Below are 13,642 nucleotides of genomic sequence, written 5' to 3'. Positions count from 1 at the left end.
TGTCTCTATAAGATGAGAGACATAGGTCCTTCGATTTTTTCAGTTGGGCCCAAACTGGAAAAACCAAAGTCCAGGATTTACTGGAAATTTTAGAGTCCAGATTGTTTGAAACTTTGATTTTTTGAATGCCTGTCAAGAATGCCAAGAAGGCTCAAATTCCAAAATATCTGGTTGAATTGAGGTTCCTTAAAATCATGACATAACATAGACCAAATTTGATCATTGTTACAAGGTGATTATTCAAATCTTTGAAAATAAGCACATATTTAAGTAACCCATAGCTCTTAATAAAAATTCAGCTGTTTTTGAACAATTTGAATTTAACAGACATCAAGAGAACATAATAGATTACTTTAACACATTGCTTTAATAGAGAATCAGATTTTAATTCTATGTCAAAGAGAAATTGAGCTTCCTGTGATCTTTTGCTGTGAGGTTTCCTTCCTTTACCTTCTTTCATATTGGTGACCATGTTTCTGTGTGTTACACATCTTTAAGCATCTTCTGCAGGGCAGGATGAGTGGCAACAAACTCCTTCAATTTCTGTTTGCTATGAAAAGTCTTTATTTCACCTTCATTCACAAATGAGAGCTTTGCAGGATATAATATTCTGGGCTGGCAGTTTTTCTCTCTTAGTACCTGGGCTATGTCTCACCATTCCCTTCTAGCTTGTAGGGTTTCTGATGAGAAGTCAGCTGTGAGTCTAATTGGAGATCCTCTGAGAGTAATCTGACGTTTCTCTCTTGCACATTTTAGGATCTTTTCTTTATGTTTCACTGTGGTGAGTTTGATTACAACATGTCGTGGTGAGGATCTCTTTTCGTCATGTTTACTAGGGATTCTATGAGCTTCCTGTACTAGGATGTCTCTGTCTTTATCCAGACCCAGGAAGTTCTCTGCAAGTATCTCACTAAAAAGGCCTTCTAATCCTTTCTCCCTCTCCATGCCTTCAGGAACTCCTAGAACCCGAATGTTGGGTTTTTTAATAGTATCCTGTAGATTCCCGACAGTATTTTTTAGATTTCTAATTTCCTCTTCTTTTCTTTGGTTTGCCTGTTTCCTTTCCTGTTCTCTGTCTTCTAACTATGATATTCTCTCTTCTGCTTCACCCATTCTGTTTTTAAGGCTCTCTTATGTGTTTGTTATTTGATCTATTGAGTTCTTCATTTCATTGTGGTTTTTGGTCACTATCTCAGTTTCCTGTTCTACTAGTTGTTTCATTTCATTTTGATTCCTCCTTAATATTTCATTTTCACGAAAGAGATTTTCTATCTTGTCCATTAAGGATTTCTGTAGTTCAAGAATTTGTTTTTGAGAACTTCTTAATGTTCTTATCAATTTTTTGAGATCTGCTTCTTGCATTTCTTCTATCTCATCATCTTCATAATCTTGAATTGGGGTGTCTTTTTCATTTGGGGGCATCATAATGTCTTCCTTGTTCTTGTTACCTCGGTTTTTGCATTTGTTTTGTGTATTGGAGATATTCTTTGGTTTCTTCACTGCGGTGTTTTTCTTGTTATACTATGGCTCTAGATTAAGTGGACTGTCTGCTTTTGATGGAGTCTTAGAGGCTTGAGATGAGTGTGGCCTGAGAGCTGTGTTTGGTTCCTCAGGGTTGAGGGTGTGACAAAGGTGACACTCCCAGGTTAGGTGTGGTAAATCTCTCTTTCTTTCAATCTTTTTTATTATTATTATTCAATAGGGAAGTAATTCCGCACAGCTGAATTGAATTAGAGGTAGTTAGCAGGCGAATGATATACCCACAGGAGCCAGAGATTGGAAGCTCTTTCCCAAGGACCACACAGGGAATCTGTGCTGCCCTCAGTGTGGGCTCAAATTCTCCTGCAGTCTCTCACTGGGTTGCCAAGTTAGATCGTAATCTCCTGTTATTTCACCCCCCCCAGAACCAGGTTTTTCTGCTAGGCTCAGGGCCGGTTCAGACCTGAGGTCACCCTGCTTATGACATATGTCCAAAATGGCGCCTGCTCTTTGTCTTGCTCGCCTTTGGAGGTGAGCGGAGAGAGAAACTCGTGTCCGTATCGGTCACTTTTTTTTTTCCTCTCTCTCTTCTAGCTAGCCTGGTGATCTCTTCCCCACAGAGTTTCAAGCCTCATTCCCTCTAGTCTCCTCTTTCCGCTTGCCCACTGGTGTCTCGGGCTATTGAGGTTCGGCTCACTGTACATTCCAGCACTGGTGTGTTGAGTCTGCCGCTGGTGTCCCGAACTTTAGCTCCCATGCTCTCCATGCAGGTCCACTGTGAATCACTAGTTCCGGAAGAGTTTCCTCTGCTGTTTCTTCCCCTACTCTTCCTTGAACCTGCAGTATCTCCACTTTTATTAAACTGTCTCTTCCCGGACTATCAGTGTGCTCCATTCCTATTCTGCCACCTTGCCGTTCTCCAATTTGTTGTCCTGAGGGTAAATGCCCTAATTCTTTTCTTACAGCTTAGAAATGTATAACAATCATAGTCTGATCCAAATCAAATCTATCTAAAGTGCATCCTCAATTTAGAGATAAAACAGCACCCTGCACAAATGGACAAGGACTCATCGATTTACTGAGTGACTGCTATGTTCCAGACAATAACCAAGGTGCTAAGAATATCATTAAACAAAACAGGCAACATCCCTGAATTCTTTTTTTTTTTTTGACAGGCAGAGTGGACAGTGAGAGAGAGACAGAGAGAAAGGTCTTCCCTTTGCCGTTGGTTCACCCTCCAATGGCCGCCGCGGTAGGCGCGCTGTGGCCAGCGCACCGCGCTGATCCGATGGCAGGAGCCAGGTGCTTCTCCTGGTCTCCCATGGGGTGCAGGGCCCAAGCACTTGGGCCATCCTCCACTGCACTCCCTGGCCACAGCAGAGAGCTGGCCTGGAAGAGGGGCAACCGGGACAGGATCGGTGCCCCGACCGGGACTAGAACCCGGTGTGCCAGCGCCGCAAGGCAGAGGATTAGCCTAGTGAGCCGCGGCGCCGGCCATCATCCCTGAATTCTAAAATACAACAAACAAACTATAGGTCAACAGAAGGATAATTTGGTATTCGAATAAGTGTTAAAGAAAAATGAAAAATGAGCAATGGGATAAAGAGTGATTTGGAGGAGTGTGAAGTTTTTCTGGAAAATTTTCTCTGGGTCAGGACTGAGCTGAGACCTGATTGATGAGCTAACCATAGAAGGATTTGCAAGGGCAAGGTATCTTAGGAAAATGTACTAAACTAGAGCAATAGTCATTCTTAATCAGAGTACAGGCAACTATGGAAGAGGAGACAAGTGTAGAGCAGAATGTAGCCAATTAACTGCTAATCTCTCTTCCATATAAGAGCAGTAGAACTTTTCTCATTATTTTACATTTTTTTTACCATTTATAATTTATTAATTCTCTTCCTTGATTTCCATTAAATTACAAGAATATGAGCCTTTGCTAGCGTCATACACATCTGGAGCCACTTTCCAACACTGAATCATGTAAACTGGCAAACTAAAAACCACTGGAAAATAGAATCTAAAAGCATTAAGATTGGGTTTTCATGATTATTAGATCCATTCAACTAAAGTTTATTTTATGACCATTAATTCTTATCATCAACACTGGTCTTCCTCATAAACTAAGTTATAAACTCCCTCATCTTTTGTGTTTTTTTTTTCATAGTATCTCATAGAACATACGGTAAATAGCTCTAGCAAAGCTGACATATTTATACAGCATCTGAAAATCCCAGCAAATTCATCTAAACTATGTTTTCCAAGGCAATTACATTTCACAAATAACTACATGATTTATTTTAGCATTACTGATTTTTCAATTTTGTCATTATCATCATCATCTATGTCTTTGCAACTATTTGTTCATTAAAAACTATAGTCAATAGAAGAAGGAAAACAAAGAAGCAAACAAGTTATTTTCTGCATCATAACCAGATTGCCCAGATGCCATGCCTGGAATACATCACAATTGACATTTCTCATCATGTTTTGAATAATTTGGAACATGCACATTTTCTTTTGCAATCTGCAAAGCTTTTGGATGCTCTGAGCCTTGTTGTCAGCAACAACAGTTTAGAAAAGAAGTGTCACACTAAATGTATTCTACCTGGTGTCATCTTCTTTTGCAATTTGGGGCATTCAGGTTCTTGAAGTTCTTCCTCCTAAGTTCAGCCAACACAAAAGAAAAAAGTGAGAAAGCAAAAGCAATGCATTAATGTACAGCAACACTTTGCAAACCTACTAATAATATGATATCAAGACCTAAAAAAAGTTAGCCCTAAAGAACTGATGTTTGAACATGCAACAAATCTAACAGTAGATGCTGAATAAAATAACTAGGGATTATAGGGAGGTGTTGGGTTATACAACTCTGAAGTACCATTCACATGTTAAGGCCTATGAACATTTTCCATGAAAAAGCACAACCCAGGGACCCCTATGACAAATATATTTGGGGGCACTAATTACTTAGACAAGGTGGTGATATGTTTCTCCATAAGACAGGACAGCCAGTATGACAGAACAAAGAGAATTATGCTTTATTTTTCATAACTCAAGAAGCTGATTTTTTTGTATTTCCATCAGCATTCATAGTTATTTTTATCTCTGTGAAGGTGAGTGTACACATGCTTTCCTGAGTCTTGGTACAATATTTTAAATGGTAATTGTCACTGCTATAATACTAATCAAAGTAAAACCTGTTGAAAATAAAGGAAATTACGAGGATATTTAACTGAGACTTTTAAAATTTTTGTCTGCAAGATGGTTTTATGGTAATTCATTCATTTATTTTTTTCTTCATTGAACAAATATTTCTTGAGTGCCTGTTTTGGGCTCTCTCTGTGGGATCTTACTCTAAGCAGAATCCCTTTTCACATCCCTTGAATTATATTGCAGCCAGTTGTCTACTCAGCTTTCTTCCTAGCCTGACACATTTTCTGTGCCTAGTTGGCTCTTTATAAGAATGAGTCCAACAGAAGATATTCTACACATAATAGAGCATATGGGGGTTTGTTTCATAAATGAAAACTAGGGCTATTCTATAATCAGAGTAGAACAATCAAACTCAAAAGCTGATATTATCTACCACAGAAACAAATTTGTTCAAAGTATGCAAATTCTTATGACATACTCCATATAAATCAGAATCTGCAATACTCACTAGATTAGTTAATAAATTAGTCATAAAGATTAGTTTCATTGAATTACCATTAGTACTAATTCATAAAGGAATTGATTTCACCTGTGTTGGTAACAAGTGTTCTCCAAATATTCAATATCAGAGACCAGTTCCAAACACTTACATACTTTAAAAGCCCATGAAATAGTACTGACATGGTGATTTGTATGTATGTGTTAGAAACTTTAATGAAAAATCTTCCAAATTACATTTTAAAAGAGAGCATGAGTTAACAGTACATCAAGGGGCATGCAAAATATAGAAATGCCCCGTCATACAGTAACCAAACACATCAACTACTTCCCTGTTTCATAAGACCCAATGAAATGTATAAAATGAAAACATGAGAGTTGTTTTATAACACAGCCACAGGAAAGATCTCCTGAGATGTCAAAATAATCCAGATAAAGTTGCTTTATGGATGAAAAGATTTTCTGCTTTGAGCCAATAAGACTGTTTAGTCTTTTATTGCTCTGAATTTTAGAATTCTGAAATAACGTAGCCCTTTAGCTTTCCTTCATATTTATGACTTCATTTTAAATAGCCCCCCCCCCCCCGATTTCCTCTTTTACAAGTTAGAGTTGCAAAGCTCTCAACAATCTGCAGAGGGAAGGAAGTTTGCAGTCATCTTGGCTGGAGAGCTCTCAATACAGAATAAACAAGCATCTGTCTTCAATAGTATAAACAATGTTCTATTTAGAGAAAAGAGGCTGCACTCCTCAGAGTCTGTGTCTCCTCTCTTCAGAGCAAGTTTGTGATTTGCTGAATTTGTTCTTATGGCTTTTTCCCAGCAGAGCTAGAATAACATGACAACAGTCCAAGTGAAGGGGACATCTGCTGATTTTGCTGTTTGGCATTCACTTACTCTCATATAGTAAGTATGTCCTGGTTTCCTCTTTAAAGGCATTCCTTCCCACATTTAAGGAACTACAGTTCCTGTGATTTCTTGTGGTCGGAGAAACTGAATCCACACCTTCCCTCAACTCCACGAGTGATCCATGTGACCCAGGCCAATGTCTATTGGCGTGTTACATTTCCCTCTGATTGATACAGGGTGGTCATGTGACCAAATGAAGACCTCTGGGAGGTAATGGGATTTTTCTTTTACCTTCTGGGCATATGACTCCTATTCTTACTCACTGGCTCTGAAACCTAAGACAGTTGGGAGAGTTGAGTGGACGCTGTTGCCACTATCTTCCTATCACATGTAGTTAAGGCTGAAGTATGTAGAGAAAATAAGGCCACAACCAGAGACAAAAGAAGGAAAGTGGACCCCTAACACTAATCTTGAAAAGTGGCTGCTCCCAGTTATCTGGTGAAGCAGCCATATGCAGTTATCTTATCTAGGGAGGGAAGATATCCTAAGTTCTGCTTCTGTAACAGCAGTCATAAATCTGTCCTAATAAATGTGTCCTTTGTATCTTTTTATAAACACATTGGACCCACAAACCATTGAAAGTATGGTCCTAAGTCATGCAGGCTACAATTTAAACCCACCAATGCTGTAACAGTTAAGGTTTGATGCTGATGAACCTATAAATATTATAAGAAACTTGAATTTGATGCTCAGTTCTCAGGAAATGATTTCAGCTGAGTCCACTGGCATTAAAATCTACGCTGGATCCTCCACTGTTTCTACTGCCTGTTTGAACGAAGGTAATTTTCCCACCCCAGGTTTCTGTAACAATATACACAAAGGAAGGAAAGCCAAGAGATGAACTGACCCCAAGTCCGGACGGTATCAGTTGAGCCCTCAATTCTGCCTTCTCTTTTTCTCCTTTCCTCTCTTTTCTTCTCATTTAATCATCAGATGGTGTGTAGATCAAGCAGACTAAACAGTACAAAGAACTCTAATGAGAACCTGAGAGAGTGAACTGGCATGCTCAGCTTCCTTGTCTGGAGGCATGACAGATGAACACACAACTCTAGAGCTTTCCTTGAGTCTTTCAGCCTTCAGAGAATTATTCTTGGACATACACAGAGCATCCTGGGTTGGAAAGACAGCCAGTCAATTCTAAAACATGGGGCTGGCACTGTGGCATAGCGGGTAAAGCCACCACCTGCAGTGCCAATATGCATCCCATATGGGCACCGATTCGAGTCCTAGTTGCTCTACTTCTGATTCAGCTCTCTGCTATGGTTGGGAAAGCAGTGGAAGATGGCCCTTGGGCCCCTGCTCCCGTGTGGGAGACCTGGAAGAAGGTCCTGGCTCCTGGTTTTGGATCAGTGCAGTTCTGGCTGTTGTGGCCATCTGTGGAGTGAACCAGCAGATGGAAGACCACCCCCCTCCCCGCCTCTCCTCTCTGTGTGTAACGCTTTCAAATAAATAAATAAATAAATAAATCTTATTAAAAAATTCTAAAACATGCGGAGTGGCTGCAGTTAACAATTATTGTGGACAGTGTCAATAACACAGAGAAAGATCCAAAATCCTCTGGCATGCTACAGGAATGGTGTGAAGAACATGGACCCTGAAGTTAGGGAGACTAAGATTCAAACCCTGGTTTTCCACACAGGAGCCGTGTGAGCCTCAGTTTCCTCATCAGAAGATTCTTAGTGTCCTTGTGCAATTATTGTGAAGAAGTTAGGTAAGACTCTTAATGAGAGATGAGGTGGTCACCGTCTGCCCATAGCTGCTTTCCACCTTTTTCTGGTAAAGGCATCTTAGTTATAAGGTTGGATCCAGGCAAGTGGATGCAACCTAATTCAAGCTACTGTGACTTGGCTGGGACTTTTCAACTGGGTTGCTCTAAGTCTTACATTCTTTTTTCCTTTATACAAGTTCTGTTCCTTTTTTAAACAAAAAAAAACCCTATTAATGTGAAGAGTAAAAATTTCACGTATTAGAAGTCTTAACATTCTTGAAGTTCCTAGAATAGGGCGGTGACGTTCCTGGCGCTGGCGCTGATGCAGCTCGGCCAGCCTGCCTCTCCCTGATGCCCTGCACGCCGGGGACAAGCTGCGCTGTGGCGCCCTGGCGCCGGGAGATGGGCACCTTCTGGATCGGCAGCGGCTTTGCGAAGGCCCTCCCTCCAACTCCGTGGGCCGCCACACCCACAGACGGCCAGCGGCCTCCCAAGGACCCCCCCCCACCCTCCCCGGCCCCAGCCTCCAAGTGAAGACATGGCGAGCCCCGCTCTGGCTGCTGCGCAGCCTCCCGAGCCGGTGATGCCCGAGAAAACCGGGATCGGAGCCCCTGCCTGGGGAGCCCCGCAGCCCCGGGGGCGGCCCCCGCAGCCTCACAGACGCGGACGAGGCCCTGAGCAGCACCTAGACCTAGGGCGGCGGAGGCAGGACTCGGCCGGCCGGCCGAGCAGCCTTCCTCACCGGGAAGCTGGCCGCAGGTGGGGTCGCAGCAGGGACCAAGACCTGCGCAGGGCGCCCTCCCCCACATGGTGCTCAGTCCCTGACCAGGTCCCCGGCTCCATCCCCCCCCCCCCCCCCCCCCCCCGCCGCCTCTGCCAGTGACACCCCCGGCTGCCCTCTTGCATGGCAGTCTCTCCCTGGTCCGGGGCAGCCACAATTGGTGCTTCCTCGGCTGCTTCCCGCGCAAGACGCAGGGGTCCCGGAGCCGATCCCGGTCGTCCACCCAAGTGGTCCAGACGCCGGGTCTCTGGACGCCCCCTGCCCTACTCTGGTGGGGCTGGGCTCTGAGGATGGCCTGTGAGGGTCGCCAAGGGGGTGCCAGCCTCCTGCCGGGATAGGTTTAATAAAAGGTCATGGCTGGCCTGCGCCACCTTGGCTAATTTGGCTAATCCTCCACCTCTGGCGCCGGCACCGCGGGTTCTAGTCCCTCTCGCTCGCTCCCCTTCCAGTCCAGCTCTCTGCTGTGGCCTGGGAAGGCAGTGGAGGATGGTCCAAGTCCTTGGGCCCTGCACCCGCACGGGAGACCAGGAAGAAGCACCTGGCTCCTGGCTTCGGATCAGCGCAGATCGGCGCAGTGCTCCCGCAGTAGGGGCCATTTTGGGGGGGGGGGGTGAATCAACGGAAGGAAGACCTTTGTCTCTGTTTCTCTCTCTCTAACTCTGCCTGTCAATATATATATATATATATATATATATATATATATATATATATATAAAATTAAAAAAAAAAAGATTACGGCTGAAAAAAAAAAAGCTAGTGACAGTCATATCACATGAGAATGTGATCAAGAGAACTATCCTAAGAGAATGAGCCCAGAACTCCTTGAGGGGAGTGTTGTGATTGGAAGCCTCTCAGAACCCCATGGGATGGGAAATGCAAAGTTCCTTAAAGGAAGGAAGGAGGGCTGTGTCCTTAAGTAGGGAAGGAAAGGAGTGGTGCTCAAAATATATACACTGCAACGGTTTGCTCCTAAGTTGACTGACTTCTAGGCAACATCATGGCTTATTCAGTGCCTACCATGTGTCAAGAGCTTCACTTGTAACACGGGATGGTTTTCGAAACATTTAACAACATGAGTGGCACAGGCCACCAGCTAATGAAAATGGAATAGGCCCTGGATTTCCTGAGGTATGGTCCTTAACTCTTCAGCTTCTGGGCCATGCAGGGTTCAAGGCTCCAGGGGAGATCATGCAGGAAATGCACACCACTCAAGGACTTGGGGAGCATTTATATAGACAGTTGAAATAAATGTATTTTAACATTGTAACAGTCAATACGTTCCTACAGAAGCCTGCCTGTGGAATATTTGCAGCCCTGAGTGTCATCTTAACAGTATTTCTAGAGTTGAGGAACACCCTGGAGGTATATTATAATAAGCTGAGGTTATACAAAGCCTCTTTCTAGAATGTCAAGTTTACTCAAATATATGGAGGGAAATATTATTTGTATATTGAAACAAAGATGATACCTTGCAGAGGGTGTGTAGGAACAGACATATTTATGATAACACATGAAAAGTCAAGAAAATTTGGGGGGAGTGGCAAGATGGTGGAATAGGAAGGGAGCACACTGATAGTCCGGGGATAGACAGTTTAACAAAAGTGGAGATACTGCAGGTTCAAGGAAGAGTAGAGGAAGAAAAAGCAGAGTAAACTCTTCCGGAACTAGTGATTCACAGTGGACCTGCGTGGAGAGTGTGGGAGCCCACAGTTCTGGACACCAGCGGCAGACTCAACACACCAACGCTGGAATGTGAGATAAGCCAAACCTCAATAGCCCGAGACACCAGCGGGAAAGCAGAAAGAGGAGACAAGAGGGAATGAGGCTTGAAACTCTGTGGGGGAAAGTTCACCAGGCTAACTAGAAGAGAGAGAGAGAAGGAAAAAAAAAGTGACCGATACGGACACGAGTTTCTCTTTCTCTGCTCACCTCTCAAAGGCGAGCAAGACAAAGAGCAGGCGCCATTTTGGAGATATGTCATAAGCAGGGCGACCTCAGGTCTGCATTGGCCCTGAGCCTAGCAGAAAAACCTGGCTCTGGGGGGGGTGAAATACAGGAGATTAGAACCTAATGAATGTGTGGTGCTGGTGAACTGAGACTGAGAAGAAGGAGATGGTGGGGAAGAGAACTCACGGAGTTCACGTGAGTGCTCTACAGAGACGCTACAATTTGGTAGTCTTGGCAACCCAGTGGGAGACTGAAGGAGAATTTGAGCCCACACTGAGGGTAGCACAGATTCCCTGTGTGGTCCTTGGAAAGAGCTCCTGTGGGTATATCATTCGCCTGCTAACTACCTCTAATTCAGTTCAGCTGTGCGGAATTACGTCCCTTTAGAATCAAAAAAAAAAAAAAAAAAGAAGGAAAGAAAGAAAGAAAGAGAGATTTACCATGCCTAACCTGGGAGTGTCACCTTTGGCACACTCTCAACCCTGAGGAACCAAACAGAGCTCTCAGGCCACACCCACTTCAAGCCTCTAAGACTCCATCAAAAGCAGACAGTCCACTTAATCTAGAGTCATAGTATAACAAGAAAAAACACCACAGTGAAGAAACCAAAGAATATCTCCAATACGCCAAACAAATGCAAAAACCGATGTAACAAGAATAAGGAAGACATTATGACACCCCCAAATGAAAAAGACACGCCAGTTCAAGATTATGAAGATAATGAGATGGAAGAAATGCAAGAAGCAGATCTCAAAAAATTGATAAGAACATTAAGAAGTTCTCAAAAACAAATTCTTGAACTACAGAAATCCTTAATGGACAAGATAGAAAATCTCTCTCGTGAAAATGAAATATTAAGGAGGAATCAAAATGAAATGAAACAACTAGTTGAACTAGAAACTGTGATAGTGACGAGAAATCATAATGAAATGAAGAATTCAATAGGTCAAATGACAAACACATTAGAGAGCCTTAAAAACAGAATGGGTGAAGCAGAAGAGAGAATATCATAGTTAGAAGACAGAGAACAGGAAAGGAAACAGGCAAACCAAGAAAAGAAGAGGAAATTAGAAATCTAAAAAATATTGTCAGGAATCTACAGGATAATATTAAAAAACCCAACATTCGGGTTCTAGGAGTTCCTGAAGGAATGCAGAGAGAGAAAGGATTAGAAGGCCTTTTTAGTGAGATACTTGCAGAGAACTTACTGGGTCTGGAGAAGGACAGAGACATCCTAGTACAGGAAGCTCATAGAACCCCTAGTAAACATGACCAAAAGAGATCCTCACCACGACATGTTGTAATCAAACTCACCACAGTGAAACATAAAGAAAAGATTCTAAAATGTGCAAGAGAGAAACGTCAGATTACTCTCAGAGGATCTCCAATTAGACTCACAGCTGACTTCTCATCAGAAACCCTACAAGCTAGAAGGGAATGGCGAGACATAGCCCAGGTACTAAGAGAGAAAAACTGCCAGCCCAGAATATTATATCCTGCAAAGCTCTCATTTGTGAATGAAGGTGAAATTAAGACTTTTCATAGCAAAAAGAAATTGAAGGAGTTTGTTGCCACTCATCCTGCCCTGCAAAAAATGCTTAAAGATGTGTTACACACAGAAACACATAAACATGGCCATCAATATGAAAGAAGGTAAAGGAAGGAAACCTCACAGCGAAAGATCACAGGAAGCTCAATTTCTCTTTGACATAGAATTAAAATCTGATTCTCTGTTAAAGCAATGTGTTAAAGTAATCTATTATGTTCTCTTGATGTCTGTTAAATTCTAATTGTTCAAAAACAGCTGAATTTTTATTAAGAGCTATGGGTTACTTAAATATGTGCTTATTTTCAAAGATTTGAATAATCACCTTGTAACAATGATCAAATTTGGTCTATGTTATGTCGTGATTGTAAGGAATCTTATTTCAACCAGATATTTTGGAATTTGAGCCTTCTTGGCATTCTTCACAGGCATGCAAAAAAATCAAAGTTTCAAACAATCTGGACTCTAAAATTTCCAGTAAATCTTAGACTTTGGTTTTTCCAGTTTGGGCCCAACTGAAAAAATCGAAGGACCTATGTCTCTCATCTTCTAGAGACACCAACTAATCGGGATATTTGGATTATATTAGAAGGACTGTCAAAATGTGATGTGGTACTAAATTTTAAGTTTCTATAATGGAAAATGCTATTAATACAAATGTTTGAGAATTAAAAAGTCTAATGATCTTGTGTTACTGGACATGATAGTAATCTTAATGAGAAAGCCCCAGAGGCCTAAAGGGTTAAATACTTGTAAAATCCTACAGGTGCTTTCAAAAATACTGAGAAGTAAGCAAGTGCCTCTTGTTGGTTGATGAGTTTATAATTTTTTTTTTTTTGAACAGGCAGAGTGGACAGTGAGAGAGAGAGACAGAGAGAAAGGTCTTCCTTTTTGCCATTGGTTCACACTCCAATGGCCGCCGCGGTAGGCACGCTGCGGCCGGCGCACCATGCTGATCTGATTGTAGGAGCCAGGTGCTTATCCTGGTCTCCCATGGGGTGCAGGGCCCAAGGACTCGGGCCATCCTCCACTGCACTCCCTGGCCACAGCGGAGAGCTGGCCTGGAAGAGGGGCAACCGGGACAGGATCGGTGCCCCGACCGGGACTAGAACCCGGTGTCCCGGTGCCACAAGGCAGAGGATTAGCCTAGTGAGCCACGGCGCCGGCCAATGAGTTTATAATTTTAAACATGGCAACTTAAAGTCTTTTGTCATCCACAGTTATATATGATTTGCTGCTCATAAAACTAAACCGTTGTTGGTTCTGTGTTTAGCTGTCCTCCTATAGGTTCCTATGGACCTTTTCCAGCCACTTCTATTGTATTCAGTACTTTGGGATGGCTCTGTAAACAGATGAAGCCAATAATGTATTAACAGTACCAACTGAGAGAAAGTATGGTTAACTGAGGTTACTGAAAACAAAAAGCAATTCAAATCAATTGGCAATTTACAAAAAAGAGTTAAAGATTTTAAAAGCTATTATTAAAATTGCTATATTGGTCTATTATGCTATGTTATATGTGTGTACATATTGTATGTCCACATGGGAAAATTTTATTAAGAATTTTATTTTAATTGGCTTATAGATTAGATTGTCCATAAATTTAAATTGCTAAAATTAAT

General features: G+C 42.3%; 1 protein-coding gene across 1 annotated transcript in view; it reads right to left on the bottom strand.

The window, feature by feature from the left end:
• FAM107B (family with sequence similarity 107 member B) overlaps positions 1–13,642 on the bottom strand; it is a 241,185-nt gene that overhangs the window by 157,974 nt on the left and 69,569 nt on the right. The window contains exon 2 of the mRNA XM_062210854.1: positions 4,088–4,142. Within this exon, the coding sequence (XP_062066838.1) occupies positions 4,088–4,142 (55 nt within the window). The remainder of the gene's footprint in view (positions 1–4,087; positions 4,143–13,642) is intronic.

The sequence above is a fragment of the Lepus europaeus genome, chromosome 14 (genome assembly GCF_033115175.1).
Source record: "Lepus europaeus isolate LE1 chromosome 14, mLepTim1.pri, whole genome shotgun sequence".
Classification (NCBI taxonomy): domain Eukaryota; kingdom Metazoa; phylum Chordata; class Mammalia; order Lagomorpha; family Leporidae; genus Lepus; species Lepus europaeus.
This window is presented reverse-complemented; position numbering and strand designations above follow the sequence as displayed.